This window comes from Mytilus trossulus, chromosome 1 (genome assembly GCF_036588685.1).
Source record: "Mytilus trossulus isolate FHL-02 chromosome 1, PNRI_Mtr1.1.1.hap1, whole genome shotgun sequence".
Classification (NCBI taxonomy): Eukaryota; Metazoa; Mollusca; class Bivalvia; order Mytilida; family Mytilidae; genus Mytilus; species Mytilus trossulus.
This window is the reverse complement of record NC_086373.1, coordinates 84,913,505-84,939,114: the sequence shown is the minus strand read 5'-3', so window position 1 is coordinate 84,939,114 and position 25,610 is coordinate 84,913,505. Positions and strand designations below refer to the sequence as shown.

The window sequence follows — 25,610 nt, the reverse complement described above, 5'->3', positions numbered from 1 at the left end:
GCACTACGGTAACACATGTTACGGACATACTGTAAGTCTAAAGATTTATTTTTATTGAGGCCAAAACATTTCCCTTTAAAGTCATTGAAAATAAAATTACTTCACCCTTCTACCAAATATATTTCATTCTGCCAGGAGGCATGAAGAGTATATGTTTTTTTCCCTTTCTGTTTGTTTTGATTCAGTAATTATTGAAAGTAGAGTAGTCTATTTTGTGTTGAGACGCCTCATTTCAAGTATTATAGAAGGTTGTCTATAGATTTTCATTTATACTATTTCTTTTTAAAATATAATTTCTTGCATAAATGATCCATTCATTAGTCTAGTTTAAACATATTTATTTAGAGTGGATTGGGAAACAAGTTTTGCATTTATATTAATCCCTTTCCACTTTGCGGGTGCGAGTGCTGCCTTGTAGCGGCATTAGCCTACTCTTTTTCGAAATCTACAAGGGTGTCTTTAACGTGCAAGAGATATGGCTCTCTCTTAACACAGGTCAGCCAATTATCTATTCATTACTTTTTAAATGAGATTACAAAGCTAAAAGATAAATGATTATATGATAATTATATTTTATCACATATATTTGATCAAACTACAAAAGTGCGGACTATACATGACCAAATACCGTATGTATGGATTATTATCTATATACTGGTACTGATTAGTTGCTGTGTTATGGTGCATTATGGAAATATCATGTTTTATTGCAAATGATTACGAAAATCAAAGAATAGCTTTTTGTTTTGTTATTTTTTAAATTAGAATTTTATAATATACATTAAGTTTTACTATGTTGTAATGTACATATCAATCAAATGTGTAATTTATGTCAGATAAAAGACATGTATATATTTCTACTTTATTGCTAACATAATCTATACAGACCTATTCAATTATAAAAAGTAACAATAGTTCTAAACTGGGGTTTTCAGGTAATACAAGTCAATTTCTTACTATCATATCATTCTTTATTAAAAAGTTATACTTGTGTGTAGTAAATTATTGAAAATCGTCATTTTTAAAGGGAGAAACAGTGTTAATTGTAAGTGCTTTCAATTGAAAATAGGTCATTTATGATAGGTCATTTAAGATGCATAAACGTAACTATTTTTACTGCTTCATAGGAAAAATATTTTGAATAATGGTTAGTAGTATAGTTAGTAATCAATTATTGATTCCTGCAAAATTTCATATTCACAACTGAATTAAAATTGCTTAAAATGTAAATATTTTCTAGTACATTCCTATCAAACTTTTTGTAAACCATTGTAAATATTCTATATACTACATTCCTAACTTTTAAAGGCAGTGATTTTTTTACTGTGAATTTATATACATAATCATTCCATTTTACACCCTTATATTATCACATATATATTTTGTGATTCAACTCATCTTGTACTATACTAATGATTTAGAACTTATTTTTATAAAAAATATGACTTTTTAATTTAGTGAAATCATTTTTATATTGAAAAAAATAAAATATCATTTACAATGAATTTTACTAGCGTTATGGGTTTTCATTTTCATCAAAGTTTAATTGTGCCTTTTTATCAACTTGCCTATGAAGAAAGTGGTAGTTGGAAAGTGACAATTTGAATATACATCAATATCTTAAATCAACCTTTCACCTAGAATACCAAATTACACTCCAGACTGTTAATGATAAAATCTTTTCAGCCAGTCATTGTCACCTGACCTATATTTTATTCTTATTCTCTATTTGTCTACCGTTAATTGTTTCCAGGATAAGATCTGATCCTAATCATAGGCGGATCCAGGGGGCCCTGGGGGAGCCTGCCCCCCCCTTTCCTGGGAAAAAAATTGATTGATTATATAGGGAATCACTGAAACATGACTGGAGCAGGCCCACCCTTAGGTCAGTCAGCGGGCCCCCCTTTAGGAAAAGTTCTGGATCCGCCACTGCTAATAACTTTACTATTAGGTCAACATTGTGTAGAATTTTAATAAGTTCTGAGTAGTATCAGAGGCAGAGTTTGGGGAGGCACAGGGCCTGGGCCTCCTTTTTGTGGGATAACGTTGGTTGATTATATAAGGAATTACTGAAGCATGACTGGAGCAGGCCCCCTCTTAAACAGAAAATGTTGCCCCTCTTATGAACAATTTGGATCCTCCACTGTTATGCATCTAGGAAGATGTGGTATGATTGACAATGTGACAACTCTTCACTAGTGACCAACTGATACAGAAATTAACAAGTGTAGGTCACCATAGGGCCTTCAAATATAGAGCGAAGCCCCTACCGCTTAGTCAGCTATTACAGGCCCTGAAAAGGCAAAGGTAAAACAATTCAAACGAGAAAACTAACGACTGAATTTAAGTACAAAATAATGAATGAAAAATATGTAACACATCAACAAAAGACAACCACTGATTTACCAGGTCCTTACATGGGACAGGCACATACAAAGTGACTGGGTTAAACATGTCAGGGCACGCCCAACCCTCCCCTAACCTGGGACTGATTTATTAGTCTCTGTATATTGTTAGACTGACTTGAATTAGGTTTCTGTAGAAACACATATATTGGCTCTGCTTTCTAGGCTGTGTGCTATCTTCTGTTTCCTATTACAAGTATTTGGTAATATAAGTCTCTACGTTTTACCATTTTGAGCAACATGTGGTCTAGATGAGCACGGAAGACGCTTTAGGTAAAACTGGTTTAGACGCACCACATTTGCTGCATGTGTCAGCCTACCTAGGCTATGTGTTGTTCATTGTTGCTTGTCTGTGCATCTATGTTCTTCCAAAGGGGCAGAGGTTTTGGTGGTTGGCGTGAAACATGTATATTGAAAATATGTTAGTGTGTATTAAAATGTACTTTGGATATGTACATCTGGCAAGATCTATTTGCCATTACCATTTTTATTAGCTCACCTGGCCCAAAGGGCCAAGTGAGCTTTTCTCATCACTTGGCGTCCAGCGTCCGTCGTCCGGCCTCCGGCGTCGTCCGGCGTTAGCTTTTACAAAAATCTTCTCCTCTGAAACTACTGGGCCAAATCAAACCAAACTTGGCCACAATCATCATTGAGGTATCTAGTTTAAAAAATGTGTGGCGTGACCCGGTCATCCAACCCAAGATGGCCGCCACGGCTAAAAATAGAACATAGGGGTAAAATGCAGTTTTTGGCTTATAACTCAAAAACCAAAGCATTTAGAGGAAATCTGACATGAGGTAAAAATGTTTATCAGGTCAAGATCTATCTGCCCTGAAATTTTCAGATGAATCGGTTAACCTGTTGTTGGGTTGCTGCCCCTGAATTGGTAATTTTGAGGAAATTTTACTGTTTTTGGTTATTATCTTGAATATTATTATAGATAGAGATAAACTGTAAACAGTAATATGTTCAGCAAAGTTAGATTTACAAATAGGTCAACATGACCGAAATGGTCAGTTGACCCCTTTAGGAGTTATTGCCCTTTATAGTCAATTTTTAACCATTTTTCATAAATCTAAGTAATCTTTTACAAAAATCTTCTCCTCTGAAACTACTGAGCCAAATTAATCCAAACTTGGCCACAATCATCATTGGGGTATCTAGTTTAAAAAATGTGTGGCGTGACCCGGTCAACCAACCAAGATGGCTGCCACTGCTAAAATTGGAACATAGGGGTAAAATGCAGTTTTTGGCTTATAACTCAAAAACCAAAGCATTTTGAGGATTTTTGACAGGGATAAAAATGTTTATCAGGTCAATATCTATCTGCCCTGAAATTTTCAGATGAATTGGACAATCGGTTGTTGGCTTGCTGCCCTCCAATTGGTAATTTTTAAAGAAATTTTGCCGTTTTTGGTTATTATCTTGAATACTATTATAGATAGAGATAAACTGTAAACAGCAATAATGTTCAGCAAAGTAAGATCTACAAATAAGTCAACATGACCTAAATGGTCAATTGACCCCTTAAGGAGTTTTTGCCCTTTATAGTCATTTTTTAACAATTTTCATTAATTCGGTAAATTTATGTAAATGTTTACCAAATATTTTTCTCTGTTACTAATGGGCAAGGTTCATTATAGATATAATTGTAAGAAGCAAGAACGTTAAGTAAAGTAAGAACTTCAAACACATCACCATCACCAAAATACAATTTTGTCATGAATCCATTTGTGTCCTTTGTTTAATATGCACATAGACCAAGGTGAGCGACACAGGCTCTTTAGAGCCTCTAGTTTTATTTCCTTTTAAAATAATTTGAAGATTGTAGACAAAACATGCTATTGTATTATCTCTTGTTAAAATTACACTGTATTATTCATTGTATAGACATTAAATGATAGACCTTCACTCAACTAAGAAACACAGACAAATCACTTAGCTTGCATATACATCTTTTGTAGACACAACTTTTGATATGATAAGGTCTCCAAACAAAAAACCAAGGGATGACTATGGGGTATAGAAATATGGTCATGTGATTGTATTGATGTTCTTTTGACCTTTTAATAGCCAATGCCTTGCCAAAGTGGTGTGTCAGTAAGGTTGTGTGAGATGTTTAAATTCCCAGTTTCATCTAGTCAGGTGACAACCCAGTACCTTAAATATGATGCCCAGTATTAAGAGTTGCATGCCTTCTACTTGTTTCGTTCTGAACTTGTATGAACTATTTAGCATTGAACGAATGCAAACAATCAATCAATCACATTACCAATATCATGTTACAGTTCATTGGCTTTTATTTCGTTTTTAGGCTTCATCATGCATAAAAGGTTCCGTCTAATTCAGTTTTCGTATACCAAATGAGCTAAAATCATATAGTTTGTTGCAAGCATATATAAGTGAGTATTGAAGCTTTAGAAAAGGTTAGGTTGACTCTTTTTTACACTTCACTTTTTCTAATTCCTTCTTTACACTTGACTTTTTAAGTTCAAATTTGAGATACTTGGTGACTTATTCGTATAACTATTGTAAGGTGCATCCAGGGAGTGTGGCAGTATCCCCCAAAAAGATTGCATTACTTACACTACAACTATATAATCGTACATAACCACTAGGGAATACATTATTGGCCTGTTTATTTTCTTTTTACAATATTAAATTTAATATGTTAACAAAATGTTCATAATCATTCAAATACGCAAACTAAATAAATGCCTTGTCACAAGTTGTGCTTATATATTTTGTAGGCATTTATTTCAACACCCAAGAAAAACCACTTTTTTAGTCTCAATTTCCGGCTGCTCTTGCTAAACATTATTCTAGAATAGTTTGATTAGGTCTCTTCTGGGAACAGTATATCTATCAGTAATTAATATGTTCCTGACCTCTTAGAAAAAAAAAAAAAAAGGAATACTAAATCTATTGGAGGTGTACTGATTGAAATTTTAGTATGGGAGAACATGGTTTACTATAGGTATTTTTATTTTTAAATTGGGCTTTAAACTGCATTTAGTAAGTTTACTAACTGTCTACTCTTAGATCGATGTTATTTGTTTTAGTGGTTTTCTTTGGTCGCTGACTTCCATATGTATTTTAGTTCATTATTGTAGTATACACCAGGCAAATGAATTCCTCCTTTGACTCCTTTCTCATTTTGTCATATCGGACGTTCCTGTTTTTGTGTCATTTTATATACATTGATGGTTTGACTTATTGACGAAGTTCGTATACGGTGATCTGCCATTGTTCACATCTCTGTCCTTGTGTCTGTATGGATAGTTGTTTCATTGGCAATCATCCTTATGTTTTATTAGTATTGCAAACCTATCAAATTCTTCTTGTTTACGATGTACTAGTCTTGCAGACGTCAGTACTTTTGATATTCGTCTTGCATAATTGCTTCAACGAAAAAAAATAGGCAAAATGTCATTCGAGCTCTCCTTGTGTTTCGATATATGCAAGACTTACAAGTGTCCAAAACAAAACACTTCATGCCATCTAAAATATGCTGATGCAAGTAATATATGTGTTAGACATTGTTATTTGTTTGTGTCTTATTTTCCCCAATTCTTTATTGTTTTATTTGGTAATGTCCTTTTGAAATATGTGTGAAATATTTGTCACTGGACGTTAAGCAAACATCGCTTGAATTATGTTAATTAATTTTTAAGAGTTTACCCTGACTATACTTCTTATCCTGTAACTTCCATCGTTGTATTATAAATAAGAAATATTGTTTGTCAAATTATCAGGATATCCAGAAGTTTTGTACTTAGAATAGGAAGGTGACGACCTGCTCGACCTGTACTGGATCTGTGAATTGGTGAATCAATGAGTTTCAAGCTGAAGACGTCTATTTACATATTTGATAGAAATGAAATCTATAATTTGTTTTATCAGAAGTTTGATCAAAATTATAGTCTACATTGTAAGTATATTTTTGACTGTAAGACAATGAAAAACGTTTCAAATCATTAACTCATAAAGAAAATGTAACAAATAGTAGGCGAAACTATTGTAAACCGACACTGTCTCTATTTTGAACTAATAGGGTGTGAAATGTGATTTCAAGACAGGAGAAACGAGAATTTGGAAAAAGTAAGTTTTAACATTGTATAATCTTTATCACTAAAAATACTAATATGTAATTTAGAAGCACAAAATGGCATATAGACCAAAAATTAAAGACAATGATATCCAAATTTACTTTCGTACAATAACACACTTACGGGATGTTTAAGTACAGAGCCTCGTCGTATATGTAAGAAAAGAAACATAAAAAATCATATAGACGAAATTGGAAATGAATGGACATATCAGAATTGCAAGGTGCACAAAGACAAAAGACACTATACACCAAATTGTGTTTACAGCTTTCAAAAACAATGTTAATGAAAGTAACCATATCATACCATATAAAATTGTTGCAAAATTCCCCCCTGCCATGAGTTCAATCTGATCAAATCATTTAATGATGGTCTCCAAAATTACTGTCAATTTATTTAGAGCATTTTATATAAGTACATCATACAAATTCCATGTTCATAAGATTTTTCAGGCTTTTGTTTCAAAGAGATCCGACTTTTAAAATACGCTTCTCAAGGCAAAATGGGACACATATCAATACATCTTTAATTTTGAGAACGTATTAACTCCGGGGTCGAGGCAGTCTATAAAATACTATCTCAATACAAATATATTACTCAAGAATTAAAACAATATCTCATTTCTTCTGCTCGGGTTGTTCAAATATAATGTTTATTGGATTAAATAAAAAAGACACGTTGAATCGATTTACCTTTTACACATTGATACGTAATAAAATGTTGGCATTTGGAAGTTTTTATTTCGAATCTCCTAATTTTAGTTTACACATCCCTTCTAGACTATTCCTATATAAAACGTAAACGAAGACACTACCAACAATAAAAAGGATGTACGTCTCGTAAAAAATACATTTAGACACGTGACATCGAAAATCAGTCAAAGCAGAACAAATATAGCAGGTCAATTCAAGAAAACTTTTTTTTTGTTAGATACAAGTGTGGACACAGATGAGTGTGGATAGTATGTTTGGATGTTTGACAGTGTCTTATGACAAAAGGAGTTCTACTATGTTTTTCCTTTAAGCCTTTTTTAACTGATTTTTATAGTTTGTTCTTATGTTGTACTGTTATACCACTGCCCCAGGTTAGGGGGAGGATTGGGATCCCACTAACATGTTTAACCCTGCCACATTATTTTTGTATGTGCCTGTCCCAAGTCAGGAGCCTGTAATTCAGTGGTTGTCGTTTGTTTATGTGTTTACATATTTGTTTTTCGTTCATTTTTTTACATAAATGAGGCCATTAGTTTTCTCGCTTGAATTGTTTTACATTGTCTTATCTGGGCCTTTTATAGTTGACTATATATGCGGTATGGGCTTTGCTCATTGTTGAAGGCCGTACGGTGACCTATAATTGTTAATGTTTGTGTCATTTTGGTCTTTTGTGGATAGTTGTCTCATTTGCAATCATACCACACCATCTTTTTTATATTATTAACTGTGTTGCACGGTGAAAACCAACCTGAGCATTAGTCTAAGAACTGTTATTTATTTAATATTTTTTTTTATGTTCAAGACAGAGCATAGAGGAGACAGTAATAACACTAGTTACCAAATGATTATGATAGAATATGTTCTACATCTTTGATTTTGGATACATTTTGTATCTAGGGGAGCAACACATATTAGATTATTTTTTTCACACGTTTTTTTTCTATATGGGAGATGATATCTAGATTTGAGAACATGATATAAGGAGCCTGTAACTCGATGATTGTCGTTTATTTATGTGTTACATATAAGTTTTTTGTTTATTTTTTTTTAACATAAATAAGGCCATTAGTTTTCTCGTTTGAATTGTTTTATATTGTCATTTCGGTGCCTTTTATAGCTGATTATGCGGTATTGGCTTTGCTTATTGTTTATGTCCTATAGTTGTTAACTTCTGTGTCATTTTGTCTCTTGTGGAGAACTGTCTCATTGGAAAGCATACCACATCTTTTTCATATGTATTTGCTTCCTTATGGTATGGTTCACTAGATTTAGTTAAAACAAACTTAAGTTAAGACTAAATAATTCTTCAATGTTTCCATTTGTAAAAGGGCATAACCCTAGAATGATAATCAAAGTGCTTGTAATCACTGAATGGTTAAACTACTATTCTGGACAGAGAAAGACAACTCTAATTTTCAAAATAGATTTCATAAAGCATTGGTTTTAGGTAATTCAACAACCATTCTGGACAATTTGTGGTCTCGACTCTACAAACATGCTTGTTTTTGGCCCTCAATTCCTCGACTGTTTGCCCCAATAACCCTTAAAATATATCCCTACCTTCTACTTATGGTATTAAACATTATGGTACAATTTCAGAGCAATTGAAATACTTGTACATGTTGTACACAACTTTTTGTACTGACACTAAATTAATGCTTGTTTTGGGCACCTTTGGAACCTAAACCTTATGGACTATAACCCCCAAAATCAATCCCAAGCTTCCTTTTGTGGTTAAAAACATTGTGTTATAATTTTATTTATTTCTTTTGGCTTATAGTTAAGTTATTATATGGAAACCATCTGTCTTCAGACGACGACGACAGGATACCTATTTAGGACCGCAAAAATTTCTGTGGTTGTATAAAAATTTCAAGCATGAACAATGAAACATAGTTTAAGAAATCGATAAGCCTAGATAGAACTTATCATTTTTTTAACATAATTGAACAAACATAATATGTTTGGTTCAAATTAAAATAGAATGCTTTTATCTCCCTAATACTTACATTGTACATAAGAGGTGATACTACTTTGACAAATCCTTGTACATGAGAGTTGTCTGTCAAATCTTTATTTTACAAAGAAAGAATTGCATAACAATGAACTGAGCTCAAAGCAAAGTAATTTAATAATACACTTAGATAAAGAGCTAAATCCAGTGATATACTTTGTACTACAGGTCCTTCGTGATCATCCATCGACCAAAACCATATCTCAAGAACATTCCATACTACATGGTTGGATTCAGAAGTCCTGAAAAAGACATGATTTTTTTATCGTATTTTAAGTATATATATGCACAGGTTAAAACTTTCTTGTGGTATAATCATTCAGTATCTAGCAACTATCAATTTGCTTCATGCACATATTGATATAGGTTTAGTGTCCTTCTGTTGGAAATAAGAACACACACCTCCATCTAGTTTTAGTCAACTGACAAAATATTCATAACTATAAAATGTTATCTACTGTAAGACCATAGGTGGATCCAGGGCCCCCCCCCTTTTTTATGGGAAAAATTTGGTTGATTATATAGGGAATCAATCACTGAAGCATGACTGCCCCCCCCCCCCCCCCCCCTGAAAAGTTCTGGATCCACCATTGAAGACTTGTCAGTGTCTATTTATCATTGCCACTATATCAGTGATATATGTACACAAACATATATGTAATTATATACATGTAATACTAAAGAACATATATAAGACTAAAACTGGCATTCAGCCTTTACTACATCTTCATTCCCAAATATAAAAAAGAAGATGTGGTATGATTGCCAATGAGACAACTATCCACAAAAGACCAAAATGACACAAACATTAACAATTATAGGTCAACCTACGGCCTTCAACAATGAGCAAAACCCATACCACATATATAGTCAGCTATAAAAGGCCCCGATAAGACAATGTAAAACAATTCAAGCTAGAAAACTAACCGCCTTATATATGTAAAAAAAATATGTAACACATAAACAAACGACAACCACTGAATTACAGGCTTCTGACTTGGGACAGGCACATACATAAATAATGTGGCGGGGTTAAACATGTTAGCGGGATCCCAACCGTCCCCCAAAGTCATTTTCAAATTGGACTTCATGATAAAATAAGATTCTATATCTACTTCCAATGAAAATGAAATATCCCTCTAATAGACTAGCATTTAAATCACTGTTTTCTAAACTGGTAGCTACATGTAGGTCACCATGGATCTAAAATATTTCAAATGCATGTACATTTAATAATATAAATTCTCCAAAATTCACTATATTTTCCCTTTTTTGTCTTCTGTTTGATATAACATTTTTTGAGTCTATATATTGTCTATATATATATATTGTCCTTTATATTGAGGTCATTTTTCGCAAAATGAACCCACTTAATCTGAACTTTAAATGCAAAAGACCCCTAAATGGCTAACAGATATTGCTATAAAGAATTATAGTCCATGATTTATATACATGTGATTTAAGAATTCATGAAATTTACACTGATGCACAATACTTTTTTATGAGACCTGTTTTAACTTAAGGACGACACCAAAAGTTCAATGAAGGATAAAAAACTTAATTCACATAGTTTTTTCACTGACCCCCCTACCCCCTTCTAAACTTAATTTGGGAAAAACTGATTGACCCATATGGATATGTATAAAAATCAATGTCAGATAACCAAATTTTGCAGCAGTTCAACCCCCAAACTATTTGAATTAAGTTTTTTATCTTACATTGATCTTTTGATGTCGTCCCTTACCGTAAAAACTTTAAACTTCAATTTTAATTTCGAAAAAAGTGGATCATACTATATTAAGGAGCCTCGAGGGTGCAAAATTTTCAGAAAAAAAATAAACATTTGTTTTTCATTACAAATTTTATTTGTTACCTTTTGTAGTTGTTACTTTATCATATGGTACAAAAATCATTCAAAACAATAAATTTGTGTTGGCCCCAGATGACTTTTAGGCCAAAAAAAATATATGTCTGTTTCCTGCTTTTTTGCACTTCCTGTCAGATTTGTCGGTTATATGTCATGTTTGGTTATCATTTCCATATGTAAGCTTTACTTAAACTAAATTATTGTGAAAATTTGAGCGATTTCTGTAATAAATTTCTTTTTTTATTTCAATGTATTTCGATATTAACTTTATTTCTCCTATTACTTCAACAGAAAAAAAAACACTTTTACATAAATGTATGCTTCTTTGGAAGACTGATTATGAGCGCAAATGAAGGGTGACCCCACTTTTTTTATTTTATTTTTCTATTAACTATAATATAAAGTTCATTTATAGAAAAATATAGAGAAATCCTATAAAAATGATTTAGACCCGCCACCCCCTTAAAGTTTCTTGATGATCGCTTTCTTAAGTTTTTACTCCCTCAGCTCTCTACTAAAAAAACTCTATTTTTAGCCACATGACCCAAACAGGGAGTTGTACATTTGACTGTCTTTCCCAGATTGGATTAAATAGCAATAAGGTGTATTTTTCATATTTTCCGGGATTGTTGAAAACTTGCATATTCATCACTATCTGATTTTGTGGTTTTAACAATCCAGACAGACAAATGGTTCGAGACCACAATTGTCGTCCCTTGATTTTCGTTGTTCACGAATAAAGTCCCTAGTGTTAATAGTGGGTTACTTGCCATTAATTTTAATACCCCTTCCAAATTAATTTATCCATGTTTAATGCCTCAAATTGTAAGTAGGGGGGTGAAATTACACTGTAAAGAAATTTGGGTCCCGAATTTAAAAGGAAAGTAGTGATTTAGTCCAGGTGAAAAAGGTTGAAATATAGGACTTTGGAAGCTGTCAAAAGATTTCAAGACGCCCTAAAGATAAAATTGTTCATATTTTGAGTTAGAGACAATGAAGTTTTCTTTAATTTTGATATAATTTGTCCCAAAAGTAGTACAACACACTGTAAAAGTTTCATTGAGGAAGCGCGGGTGGGATTTTTTTAATTTTCATATATGTTCTAAAAGAAATGCACTACAAATTAATTGTGTTCTCAATTAAACCAAATAGCAATAAGGTGTTTAGGAAAACATGACCTAAAAAGTTAACATCCTTCATATAAGACAAAAAACGTGGGAACTCATATTGAATGGTCAAATATGTTCAATATGAGAATTGCAGTTAAGATGGTAAAATCACAAATAGGCCATTAATGTAAATGGACTAAAAGTATGACTTTTGCGCTAATTTAAAGGGAAATGACGGGGAAGGGGCAAATTAGTGTTCAAGGGGAGCAAATGCTGTTTAAATTAGTTTGCGGTTTTAAATACAGAGGGAAAGTGGAGTTATCTTTTTAGACTTAAGTTAAATATAACTGATGTAGACTTACCTTCTAATTCTATGAAGAAGAAAAAAACAACTCAGAACTATTACTAATTCACTTGGACTATACTGATATGCAGACCTAAAAACAAAAAGAAATATATCATAAAATAGTGATTGAAAGATTCATAACACTTTGAAAGGATAATTCAGACACGTGTTACACGGGGAGCATGTTTGTTTACAAATAATAATGTCACGTGATCGCGCACTGACCTCGCATGTTGCATCGCCCTTACAATTCACTAATACATAACCATTTTCATGCAAACATGCAACGTGAATGTGATTGGTTATCAAGTAATACAAAAATAATGCATGAACCGTTGAAGAAGAAATTATTTCATCAAATAGATGCGATTTTCACTTTCGACACGAATAGGTCGAGTTGACATTTCTGTCATCGGAGATAGTATTGAGATAAATGGGATATAAGATCTTTGATAAATGCAAAAGTCTGGTAATATGTTAATGAAAAAGTGTGTATAAATTTTCGTAAACGAAGTTACCTGTATACTTCACCAAGAATTACATTTGAGCGCTAAGATCTGTATGTGTGATTTGGCTTATGTAACATAGTCAGTCGGAACTACTCGGCTATTCACTTCGTGCAACCAGAAAGGCCGAGTAGTTCCGACTGGTAACAAAGTACAACATGATTAATGGATTTTTTTGCGTTGCTATTAAACCACTGAGGCCACGTGATTGAGGCCATCTATTTTGATTGCGGGTTCCACATATTTAAATCGGAATTATAGAAAAAATGGAATGTTGTGAGCAGAATCAAAACAGAAATGATGAACACTGCAACATTTCCAGCGAAATAAGTATAGTAATCAGATTCGACATTCAAAGCAGACTAGGGCATAAACAACAAAAAATATTATTTCGAAAATTGATTCAACAGGAAGATATAGCGAAATGATTAGGATTTATTTTTTTTCTTATTGCCTTTTTTTTAGCCAAAGTCTGCCTGAAGATATCGCATTACTAAATGTATGAATATTTGCCACTGGACGTTCAGCAATCAGTATCATTAGAACTAACCCGCGACATCGCGGGCAATCAGAGCGTAGTTTTAGTATGTAAAGTGTTGTTTGGAGAATTTTGTAAAATATTGAATGACTGGAGAATTTCAGCAAAAGTATCATAAGTCATAGATTATTGGGTATAGGAAAATTATTTTTCCCCTCCTCCTTCATTTCCAAAATTCCTAATTTTTGGTTTTCTATCAATTTCAATATGAACATTCATTTAGTATGTTATGAACATTAAAGTAAGGGGCCTGTAATTCGGTGGTTGTCGTTTGTTTACGTGTTACATATTGGTTTTCGTTCATTTTTTGTACATAAATAAGGCCGCTAGTTTTCTTTTTTGAATTGATTAACATCGTCATTTCGAGACCTTTTAAAGCTGAGTATGGGCTTTGCTCGTTGTTGAAAGCCGTAAGGTGACCTATAGTTGTTAATTTCTCACGGTGTCATTTTGGTCTTCTGTGGAGAGTTGTCTCAACATTGGTAATCATACCACATCTTTTTTTTTTATCAATGAATTTTGTAAACGATATAAGCATTTATAGTTCGATCGGCTCCTTTCGGTGTAATGGATATCTCTTTTATTTTCAGTTTTAAATCATTTATTTACAGATATGTCGGAACAGTACTTCTGTGCTTGTTGTGACGATAAAGTTGAAGCAGAACATTGGTGTTCAGATTGTACCGAATCATTATGTGATGACTGTGCAACAATCCACTGTAAAACTACTTTAACAAAAAGACACAAAGTAGTCCGATTACAGAAAGTCGAAGGTGTCAGTTCTTCCATATTAAGGATATCCGACACGTGTAAAGTGCACGAACGTCAGAAATTGACGTTTTTCTGTAAAATGCATGACCAGTTGCTATGCGCTGCTTGCTTACCAGAGAGCCATAAAGACTGTGTTGACGTTATAACTATTGACAAAGCGTCAAGTGGGGTCAAACATGGTTCTGCTCTGGGCGACCTGGAGGCAAAGATAAAGGAGCTACGAGAGATCATCACAGAAATTCTCAGAACTAAGGATGCAAATACTATTACCTTAAACGAACAAAAAGAACTGATTTCGAACGAAATCAAACGAATGCGATTAAAAATAAACACACACCTTAACAGAATAGAAGAAGAACTGAAGAGTACTTTAGAAGCAAAACACATGGAAAGTATAACCAAGGTTCAACACGGCCGAGGAGATCTAGCGCATGCCAACAAAACTCTAGAAACATGGGAGAATGACTTAGAGAACTTGAAAGATAGTGCCACAGATGTACATATGTTCACCGTTGTCAAAACTTTAGAACCAAAATATACGAATGAAGAGAACAAGATACGAGATGTCCAGTGGGATAACATCAAACTCGACTTGGAATTCCAACCGACCGATATTGCTGACGACATAAAGGCTATATTGCCCGAACTTGGCAAGTTATTTGTGAGAGAAACCAATGCAACCGGACTATTCAAGCTTAGGAGACTTCGTCAACGCTTGCAGGAGTTACAGCCGCCACTTAATGTTCCAACCCATAAGTTTGATACATCACGATTAGGACCTGGCATAGAAGTCAAAAGGGGATGTTTCCTTCCCGACAACAAGATCATGCTTTGTAGTTACAATGACGAAAACTTACTTATTTGTAATACTGATGGACGCGAGCTACGTAAATTAAAAATGCAGTATATTCCATTGGATGTTGCTGTATTCGACGACAAATGTGCGGTAGTTGCTGCAAACGAGCGTGGTGTACAACCAATTGATCTCGCACTTTATAAAAGAGAACCGTATATTTCAGTACCTAATGAAAAATGTGTTGCGGTTGCCTGTTTTGAAAAGAAGATAGCAGTTGCTCACGACATTAAAGCTATAACCGTCATTGACAAAGAAGGCAAAAAGTTGATGAGAGTTGTATTGAGATTCTTGCCTCGATATTTAACATACAACCATTCAGGTCGATTGTTCTGGACTAACACGAATAATCATGAGATCAATTGCATTGACCCAGAAGGAGCCCAAAGGTTGTACTGCAGTAGTCCATACATAAACGACCCAAGAGGAGTAGCCCTTGATGAAAATGATAACTTGTTCATCGCTGGGTCCAAGAACGTACACAAGATTTCAAAAGATGGCAAGGCACAAGAAATAATTCTGACGGAAGATGACGGTATCAGAGAACCACAGGACTTGTCCATTAGTATCAATCATTACGGACTTTCACATGCCCTGTTAGTTATTAACAACCATTTACGATCTATTGAAACTTTTAGACTCGAGTGAATTTTCATTTACTCATTTATGTGTTCTCTTATTGGCACATGTGTAACTGTTTTATTGTTATATTGTAACATTTATTGTTTACTCGAAATGAGATTATATTAATCAATTTCTCACCAGGGCATTTACCTTTTTATTTTTATTTATGAGTCAAAACAGAAATGTGTAATGCGTCATAGAGACACCAACTAACCAATGCACACGGAAAACAAATAAAAAAGAAGCACAATTGTGCATAAAGAAGTACCCAAATGTATCCCAAACCCTGTAACATCAACAGATCTTTCTGTTGCTATCATTTTTGCTACCATGTCCATTCTTTTCTGAACAATGTCGTATATGCATGGCTATCATGTGACCTGTATGCAGATGTTACTCTAAAAGTCTGCCTCCGTTAAATCTGACCTAAACATCTACAAAACGTATCGATTGGTTCAAACCATTGGGATGTGGAGGTGAAAGTAAAACATAACATGCATAAGTTGCGGAAAACGTCTTACTTCGTAAAGAAGACTGAGCAATGTTTCTCGTAGTATTTATTCTAAAATAGTCCTGGTTAACATATAATTAGCAGGTCTAATGCGTTTTAAATATAAGGACAACATTAGTTTTTTGTGTGTGTGTGTGTGGGTTTTTTTTGCGGCAAATACGATTGAACTTAACATGTGCCTGTGACTTGGTAATTAAGCTTTTTAATCACATGTATAGCCATTCATTCAAAATATGATCCAACTGGTATGGAATTTTAGTCAAACTGCAGTAGAAGAACCACAGTCAAGTCCTTGTAGCGCAAAGTGACTTTAAACAAGAATGTGTCCACAGTACACGGATGCCCCACTCGCTCTATCATTTTCTATGTTAAGTGGACCGTGAAATTGGAATAAATTCTCTAATTTGGCATTAAAATTAGAATGATCTTATCAAAGGGAACATGTATACTAAGTTTCAAGTCGATTGGACTTCAACTTCATCAAAAACTACCTTGACCAAAAACTTTAACCTGAAGCGGGACAGACGGACGAACGAACGAACGGACTTCTACTATCGTAGGTGGGGCATAAAAACAATAGGTATTGGCATTCAAGTTTCGTAGTAACATTGAAGTCGAATTTCAATTTCAAAAGGAGTAAAAGTATGTTTTGTTTCATCACTTTGTATTATATGGACATGCCACTTGATAAAGGAATTTCTGTTTGAATTGTGCTTGATGTTCGGGAGTTATTCTATTTTATTTTTCAACAGTTTGAGATGAGATAACAATTATAATTGTTCAGAATTGCAACAAGTCTGGCATAAAAAACACGATCAAGTCACTCTAATTTTTACCATTCTTTCAGAAATGTAAGGAATGATTTCGTCTCATTCTCATTCTATCCGTCCATGGTATTTTGTATCATTCATTTCATAAATAAGTTGGTTTTACATATTAAAGTTTGAGTTTGACGTAAATTCTGCTGAATATCACAAAATTGATAGTATAGTGGAACTTAAAAAATAGGTCACTCAGCAAACATGACCACTCACCAAAACAGCCCAGCGCACGTAATTTTGACGAAAATTGTCACCTAATACACCAGAAATAAAACTGGAATACCTATCTAGTAAAATCATTGATTTAATCGGAATGGATTAAAGAATTCAAAGTATTCACAACTTATTGGAGAAAAACCGTACTTTCATTACCAGATAAAACTTGTCTAATGGAAATTAGAACAAAATAGGCTTGGTATCTATAAAATATGCCTATTATAATGAATTCATTTGAGAAGATATAGGTTACTATTATCAAGATATGTTATATATCTATTTTTGTTAAGCCTGTCAGTCACATGCAAGCAAGTATGAGTGAACACAATGTAAGTCGGCCATCGGCTTTGTTCTATTATGATTAGTGATGACACCCATTATTGTTATTTATCCTGATTTTTACTGGGTCTAGAATGGAACTACTAACCATTACAAATTATCTAAATATTTCTTTTTCAACAACTCATTGATAATTTATAAAAAATGAATATCAATAACATTGAAAGACATTTTTTGCAACTTTTCAAATTGTGTGGTCTGATCCTTTCAAAATTTAGTATATTTGCCTTCAATTCATTCATTTAAAAATAATTCGGTTAGATTATGGAAGTTCTAAACTTTGATTCTACGGTTCGATCTATTTTCTTTCAAACAAGTTGATATGTCTTTTCGGTAGTGTTTAGATTCAAATTGGCAACGCCAAGAAATCCATCAACAAGAAATCCTGAAACACAACCATTTTTTTTGTTTTTTTGTAAAGCAGTCAAAAAGGTTTTCTTCAACTAACTTGTCCCCAGAATAAAATTGAGAATGGATAAGTTAGGGGCCAGCTGCATCATGCCTTCTGGTGGGAGATTTTCTCTGTGTATTGAAGACCCGTTGGTGCTGTTTTTTCCGCTCTTTGGTGGGGTGGTTGTCGCTTTGACACATGCATTCCCCATTTTCTCTCTCAATTCTATATGGGACACCGCGGAAATGTATGCACATTCACGACCATACATACTATCGATACCTAGAGTATGTCATTACACAATTTTTTTTACCTCTATATATACTTAATTATTATGAGACTTATTCGTAGATCTTGTTTTTCCTGATTTTTTCTGTCTGTTTATTGTTTTCCAGTGCAACTATTTACATACATTTTTGTCGAGCCTTCGACCTTCGTCGAAAAAGCGAGACGAAGTGATTCTACATTCCGTCGGCGTCGGCGTCGTCCACAAATAGATATAGGAAGATGTGGTGTGAGTGCCAATGAGACAACTCTCCATCCAAATAACAATTTAAAAATTAAACCATTATAGGTTAAAGTACGGCCTTCAACACGGAGCCTTGGCTCACACCGAACAACAAGCTATAAAGGGCCCCAAAATTACTAGTGTAAAACCATTCAAAGGGGAAAACCAACGGTCTAATCTATATAAACAAAACGAGAAACGAGAAACACGTATATATTACATAAACAAACGACAACTACTGTACATCAGATTCCTGACTTAGGACAGGTGCAAACATTTGCAGCGGGATTAAACGTTTTAATGGGCCCAAACCTTCTCCCTTTTTCTGAAACAATAGCATAACATCACAACATATAAAAACATACGATAAAATATCAATTAGCAGACTTAACTCAATCAAAAAACGTATGATTACACAAAGAACGAATAAATTTGATCTGCGATATCTGAATACAAATGCACAGTTAATTAAATATTAGAGACAAACAGTCATGACCAAAAGGCTATCAAATAAATTCAAACACACTGAGAAATATTTAACCAATCAATGTTCACTTTAGAAAAAAACCGTTTTTTTATAATCTTGAAGTTTATACAAATGTTGTAAGAATAAGTGAAAAATTGAAGATATTACAAATAATCAAAGCTGGTATACAGCCAAGATCCATATAAATAAAAAATGACAAAAAAGCATTATAAACAGTATCAACAGGTCGAATTAACAAGAAAATACGATTTGAGAGTACTCGCAGTTACTGACAGCTAGTTAAAAGCCAAAACCAATTAATAGTAAAAAATCATGCATCAGAGACTTAAATCGACTAAAACACATCACAGGGATTTAGTATTTTAACGTCATTAATAGTCAAAGAAGACATGACTTGTGCAATGCCAAAAATAAATATTCACTCTGGTTAAAGTTTTTGAAATTTTAATAACTTTCTTAAACTATACTGGATTTCAACCAAACTTGGACAGCAGCTTGTTTATGGTCATAAAATAGTATCCAGAAGTAAATTTTGTAAAAATAAAATTCATTTTTTCCGTATTTAACTTATAAATGGACTTAGTTTTTCTGCAGGGAAACATTACATTCACTCTGTGGTTAAAGTTTTTAAAATTTGAATAACTTTTTTTTCACATATCCTGGGTTTGTACCAAACTTGAACAGAAGCTTGTTTATGATCATAAGATAGTATCAAGAAGTAAATTTTGTAAAAAAATGTATACATGTTTTCTGTATTTTACTTTTAAATGGACTTAGTTTTTCTTCCAGTTATCATAACATACAGTCTGCAGTTAGTTTTTAAAACATTTATTAGATTCATAAACTATCCTGGATTTTTACCAAACTTGGACAGAAGCTTCTTACAATTAAAAGTTAGTATCAAGGGGAATGTTTTATTAATTTTTTCCTCATTTTTGTTGAGGCTGCGATTTACAGAAACAGTAGGCGAGACACTGGGTTCCGCGGAACCCTTACAAATTTTCTGTCAAAACAACGCGTAAAAATTATGCAAGAACAATAACTCATATAAGGAGCCTAAAGAGCAACGAAAGATACCAAACGGACATTCACACTCTAAATTGAAATCAAACTAACAACGGTATGGCAAAAAAAAACACCCAAAAAAAATAAGACCTTAAGACAAATAACAAAACACAACATGGAAAACTGAAGACTGAGCAACACACATATACGAGTCACCAAGAACAGTGGGTGATATCAGGTTCTCCGTAAAGGAAAGCAGATCATGCTTCACATGTGGGAACCGTCGTGTCAACTGATGGTTGCGACCATTTGAATTATTTATAAATATTGCCCATCTAATCTTTTCGCTGTTTGAAGTTTCTTTTATCTATTAAAGTTTTCAAGATATAAGCCAAAGAATGAAAAATAGGTAAAAATCGTCATTAAAGAAATCATCTGAATTTTTATATCACAATACATATAACTCTGGTGAACAGTTGTCTCATTGGTAAGTATACCAAATATCCTTATTCCAAACAACTAGTCTATGAATGGTTGTGTCTATATTTATTTCAATAAGTCAAGTAGTTCCAAAGAAGAAGATTTCTGTAAAAAGTCAACGAACGAAGAATGATGATGGACGCACAGTGATGCATGATAACAGGTCAGACTGGACCGTTGGGATAGTTATTTTCTCTAAACCATATAACAATTAGAATATAATTATAAATGACTAAATTAACGACATTGGCATCGTCGTTTTTTTTTTACTGTTAACAATTTATCACTGTCATTTAAAGTTTAAGCCAAAAATGAAAAAAAAGGTGTAAGACACCATTCAATGTAAATACATGTATCTCATATGAGGAGTTGACTGACGACTTTGGCTTTATCTATACATATTTGTATATCTTGTCTTACTGATCATTTTTGTTATCTAAAGATTTTTTTTTGCTCATAAAAGTTTTTTCGTCGAACAGTTTTTATGTAAATTGACAGTTGGTTTAAACATTTTGAACATATCTAAAGAAAGACCGATAGCGGTTTTCAAGATTCGAGACAAAACTTGCATTTTACATTCATGTTATATTTTTTAGCTATGTTCGTCATGTTATGTTGGTTGACAGGCGGAATTATACGACTAATCGATATTGATTGCGACAAAGGTTGTTTCTATTTGCTTAGTACTGTAGTGTAAGAGAAGTTACTTGTAAAATTTGACGGACAACGACTAGTAGTCTACAGATTGATACAAACGACGGACGCAAAGTGATGAGAAAAGCACACTTGACAATCAAGTCAGGTGAGCACAAAGAGTTGTTGCATAAACGTCAATAAGACTGCCAACCGATTACAACAAATCGAGAGTATGATATGCAAATATAAAGTTAAAAAAAACCACCTTTTTTAAAAATATTTTTATATAAAAGTAAAGATTTAAAAACAATATTGCACGTTGAATTAGCACCATCTCTTAAAATTGAGAAATACATGACTAAATTTAAACTTCGGTCTGAAGCAAATTATTGGGGTCTTCCACATAACCCGAATCGTTAGAGGTCAAAGATGTCTGTGTTCGCACTTTCCACAAATCTGTCAAACTTATTTGTTTTTTGTCTTCTTTGCAGCTAGGCATATCACGAGTTTTTTCTACATTGGCATTACTTGATTTATTCGGATGTGTTGGTACATATCCAGTTAACTTAGAAGAAGTGGGTTCGTCATTCGGTGAGATTGACATTTCTGAAACTGACCAATCGCTGCCACTAACAAAGCCGCGGGAACTCACAGAACCTTTACTTGACGACGACAAACGACCTTGTTTGATTTCGTTAATTGTCTCATTTAATGTTAATAATTGTTTCATCAAGGATACGTCCTGGTCCATTAACGATGCCTGAAATGAAATATAGAAAATATAAATAATGCGAAAAATGTCAAACTTTATTTGGTTATTTTATTAATTTAGTTACTTGAGTCTAGCAAGTCAGTCAGTTAGTAACTTTAGTTTACTTTTCCCACAAATACTGTGCCAGCAATTATAAACATCTGAACTAACTCACCAGTTTATTTGGTCAAGACAGAGTAAATGACTAAACAGTTCATCTTTGGCTTTTGATACATTTATATTTTGCCGTTTGTTCTTTCCGCTATATTATTATACTATTGTAGCAAACTCGAATAAACTGATTTATTTTCAGTGTTTGACCAGACATAGACTAATTGTCTTCGGTAAAACAAAAGAAATATATTTTGTTTCACGTTTTTGTTTATGATTATTGATATTTCGTACGATTTTCTGGTTTTAAATTTCAAAACTCTTTTCAAATGTGCATATCACTAAAGTGTTCGGTTCATGCTTTATCTCTCTCTTTTTAAAGTTTCGGTGTATTTATTCATATTTTGATGACAGTTATGACAAGACACAAACGTGCTGACGAATCTTTGTTTTTAGATAGAATGTACTGGGTTTTGTTTTAAATACATTGTATAAACAATAAAGTTATGTCCTTTGTGATAAAGAAGGTAAACTAAAGGGTTAACAAGATTGTCATAATGTTTTTAGAAATATACTGTTAATTCCTTTATCAAGCAAGTTCATTTTATTATTGTTTTTTTCTTCATATTTTTTCGTAACGTAAATATTTTGTTTCATATACTTTTTTGTTACTTTGAATGGCTTTGTTAATGTGTATATACTTAACCGAATACACTAGTAACTGAATTTCGTATCTATTTGAACTCTTTTCAAATGATGAATCATATTTTGCGGGATACATATATTTTTTCTTGGAGTTTAATCGGTTGAAGCATAAGCATCAATCTTTTGATCACCCACTGAGTATACCCAAAGAGTGTCTAGAACCCTTATATTAACACTTTTTATAAAGAGTGTCTTGAACCCTTATATTAACACTTTTTATAAATAGTGTCTAAAACCCTCATATTTACACTTTTTATAAAGAGGTCTAAAACCCTCATATTTACAATTTTTATAAAGAGGTCTAAAACCCTCATATTTACACTTTTTATAAAGAGTGTCTAAAACCCTCATATTTACACTTTAAACGAAAATACTTTAATTTTGTCTTGCATACAAAAAGTTAACAATAAGCATTTTGAAATATTTGATTATTTTATGTAATTCTATTTCAAACAAAAAAATATTTAATTGGACATACCGCTTATTCTAGTTTTTACTTTTCGATTGTTCGAAAATTTCGTAAAAAAATATTATATTTTTTACGGTTTTGAAGAGACTGGTCGGGTGTTTACTTTAGGGGCCGACTTTAGTCGTTTTATTTTAATACATAAATGTGCTAGACGTTACTATTACACTTGTCACTAAAATATAAAATTTATTCACTTACTATATATAATAATAATACATTAGAACGTCTGCTTACACATGGAATGTGATGACCATAAGACGTTTACTTTATTTTTCGTTATTTAATTGTTGAAAAGTGATGTTTTTGAGAAATAGATATCTTAACGAGCTCGTGTCATCGTTAATAGATCAATTATGACGCAGGTGGTGTGAAATATAATTTCTGTAAAAATCAAAACATCTGTAGAATTTCGTTCTCACTTAACACATCCAGGTGGAATAATTTTTTTTCACACACAAAGTCAATTAATACATGCGGGGTGGACTAAGTTAATACGATTTTAGTGTTTATATGGTAATAACTTCTAATTGTTTATTAACCTAAACAATCGGATTAGGATAATGTCTGGGATAATGTGCGTAAAATGACGAAACTTTCGGATCATTATTTCAATCTTATCCTTGGATTACGTTAAATTACTGGTCTTTTCACGGTAACGTGTGACAATCTGATCTGTCAAATACTTGAAACGGATTTAAATCACAGAAGTCTGTGCGAAAAATATAGAAATGAACTAAAGTATATAGCATGTGTTTAATAATACTTCCCTTTCCGATACATTATAATGCCGGAGCAATGAATATTATATGTTTGATAAAGCAACAGAAATTCGCTCAATTTTGATATTTGTTAGCAATGTAACTGAGTATAAGCACCATAATAAAGGAGCAATTGTCAATACAGTTGATCCCATAATCTGATTTAATTGTTTTATTCTGTATTTGTGACAGCAATTGAATTGACAGTGATTGTCAACATATAATCGGCTTTTAAAACTTCACCACTTGATTCTGGGAACTGTTCACCAGAATATCAAACGTCAATAAATATGTACATACTTGTATCATCCATTTCGCAATCTGAATAATTTGTGACTTTCATTTTGAAAAGTGAACATCATAATTCGACAAGTGAAGCCTTTATAACATAAGTAATCTTTGGCCAATCGTGCTAGTCGAAAAATAATTTTGAGGAATAATTTAACATCAAAATCTTACCATTTCTGATCTCAATGTTTCCATTTTATCATCTATCGTCGACCTTCGCCGTTGTTTCGGTGAAATAGATTTTTTAACCGTGTCTTCTTTCTTTAGGTCCTTTTTAAAACTTTCAGTTGCTTCAAGTCGCGATAAATAATAATGTCTACATGCATTAGAAAATTCTATGTCTGCTTCATATTTATCATCTTCACTGCTCTCAGAGTCCGAATCAGTTGCAATGTTAATCTCTGATTGTGACTTTTCCATTTTCATGTCCAGCAACATTGGTTTGTATTATTTTTAATTTGTCCACAAGAACAAAACAAATTTCACCCAAAATATTTTTCCTGTACAGTTCCCACTAAATATAGAAAGCATAAACAAAATCCGTAATTTAAAGTTCTTTTAAATACCCTCAAGTAATAAAAAGTTTACGGCGGTCACGTGATTAAAAAAGTTAACCAATTCATTGGCTGCTATTGTTATAGATAATTGGGTTATATTTGTGTACAAACAAATAAACTCAAAAGATAAGATATCGTATCGAACTGATTCATAACGTAGTATCTATATACTGTGTGACGTCATGTAATTCCCAAGACACCCAAGACCCTGTTCTTATAGAATAAAACAACCATATGATACCAATATCTTCGTAGTCAATAGCAAAATCAAGTTTCCTTCTCGAATATATGATCATATAAAGAAACTTGATTCCTAATAAGTAAGCCAACTGCATATCAATTTATAAATTTTGAACACATGCAGACATTATTCTAGTTCCTTCGACATTCTGGAAAAAATAAGCTTCTATTAGCTCTAAACAAACATAAGTTAGCAGTTCATTCTTGAAGATCTATTCTTATAAGTCATTGTTTTTTTTCTTTCTTCATATATATACAGATATTACATTTTGATATATATGTACATCTTTTCCATAATGTTCCTATCCCGTCTTTTCGATATTAGGTGTCATTGGGTCCTCCAAAATGTAAAATATTTGTGACAAAAATTGATTAAAAAAGAGATGTATTTTAAAACAAACACACATATTACAAGCAACCCAAACATAGACCAAACCAACTCAAACGAATCAAAATCGCAGATATATGATGAATCAGTTCAG

The 25,610-nt window shown here is 32.9% G+C and overlaps 2 protein-coding genes and 1 long non-coding RNA gene across 3 annotated transcripts; 1 reads left to right on the top strand and 2 right to left on the bottom strand.

The window, feature by feature from the left end:
- The first annotated feature begins 6,468 nt into the window (after positions 1–6,468).
- On the top strand, positions 6,469–15,923 carry LOC134710663 (uncharacterized). Its single transcript, XM_063571053.1, has 2 exons — positions 6,469–6,506; positions 14,219–15,923. Exon 2 carries the CDS (start codon positions 14,221–14,223, stop codon positions 15,877–15,879), a length of 1,659 nt encoding a protein of 552 aa, XP_063427123.1. The 5' UTR covers positions 6,469–6,506; positions 14,219–14,220; the 3' UTR covers positions 15,880–15,923.
- LOC134710655 (uncharacterized) lies at positions 9,231–13,207 on the bottom strand. Its single transcript, XR_010106125.1, has 3 exons — positions 13,082–13,207; positions 12,580–12,654; positions 9,231–9,483 (listed from the first exon to the last, which is right to left on the bottom strand). It is a non-coding gene; the product is annotated as an uncharacterized LOC134710655 (long non-coding RNA).
- A 5,594-nt stretch (positions 15,924–21,517) lies between the features above and the next one.
- On the bottom strand, positions 21,518–24,908 carry LOC134687659 (uncharacterized). Its single transcript, XM_063548121.1, has 2 exons — positions 24,503–24,908; positions 21,518–22,009 (listed from the first exon to the last, which is right to left on the bottom strand). Exons 1-2 carry the CDS (start codon positions 24,767–24,769, stop codon positions 21,614–21,616), a joined length of 663 nt encoding a protein of 220 aa, XP_063404191.1. The 5' UTR covers positions 24,770–24,908; the 3' UTR covers positions 21,518–21,613.
- Between the last annotated feature and the right edge of the window lie 702 nt (positions 24,909–25,610).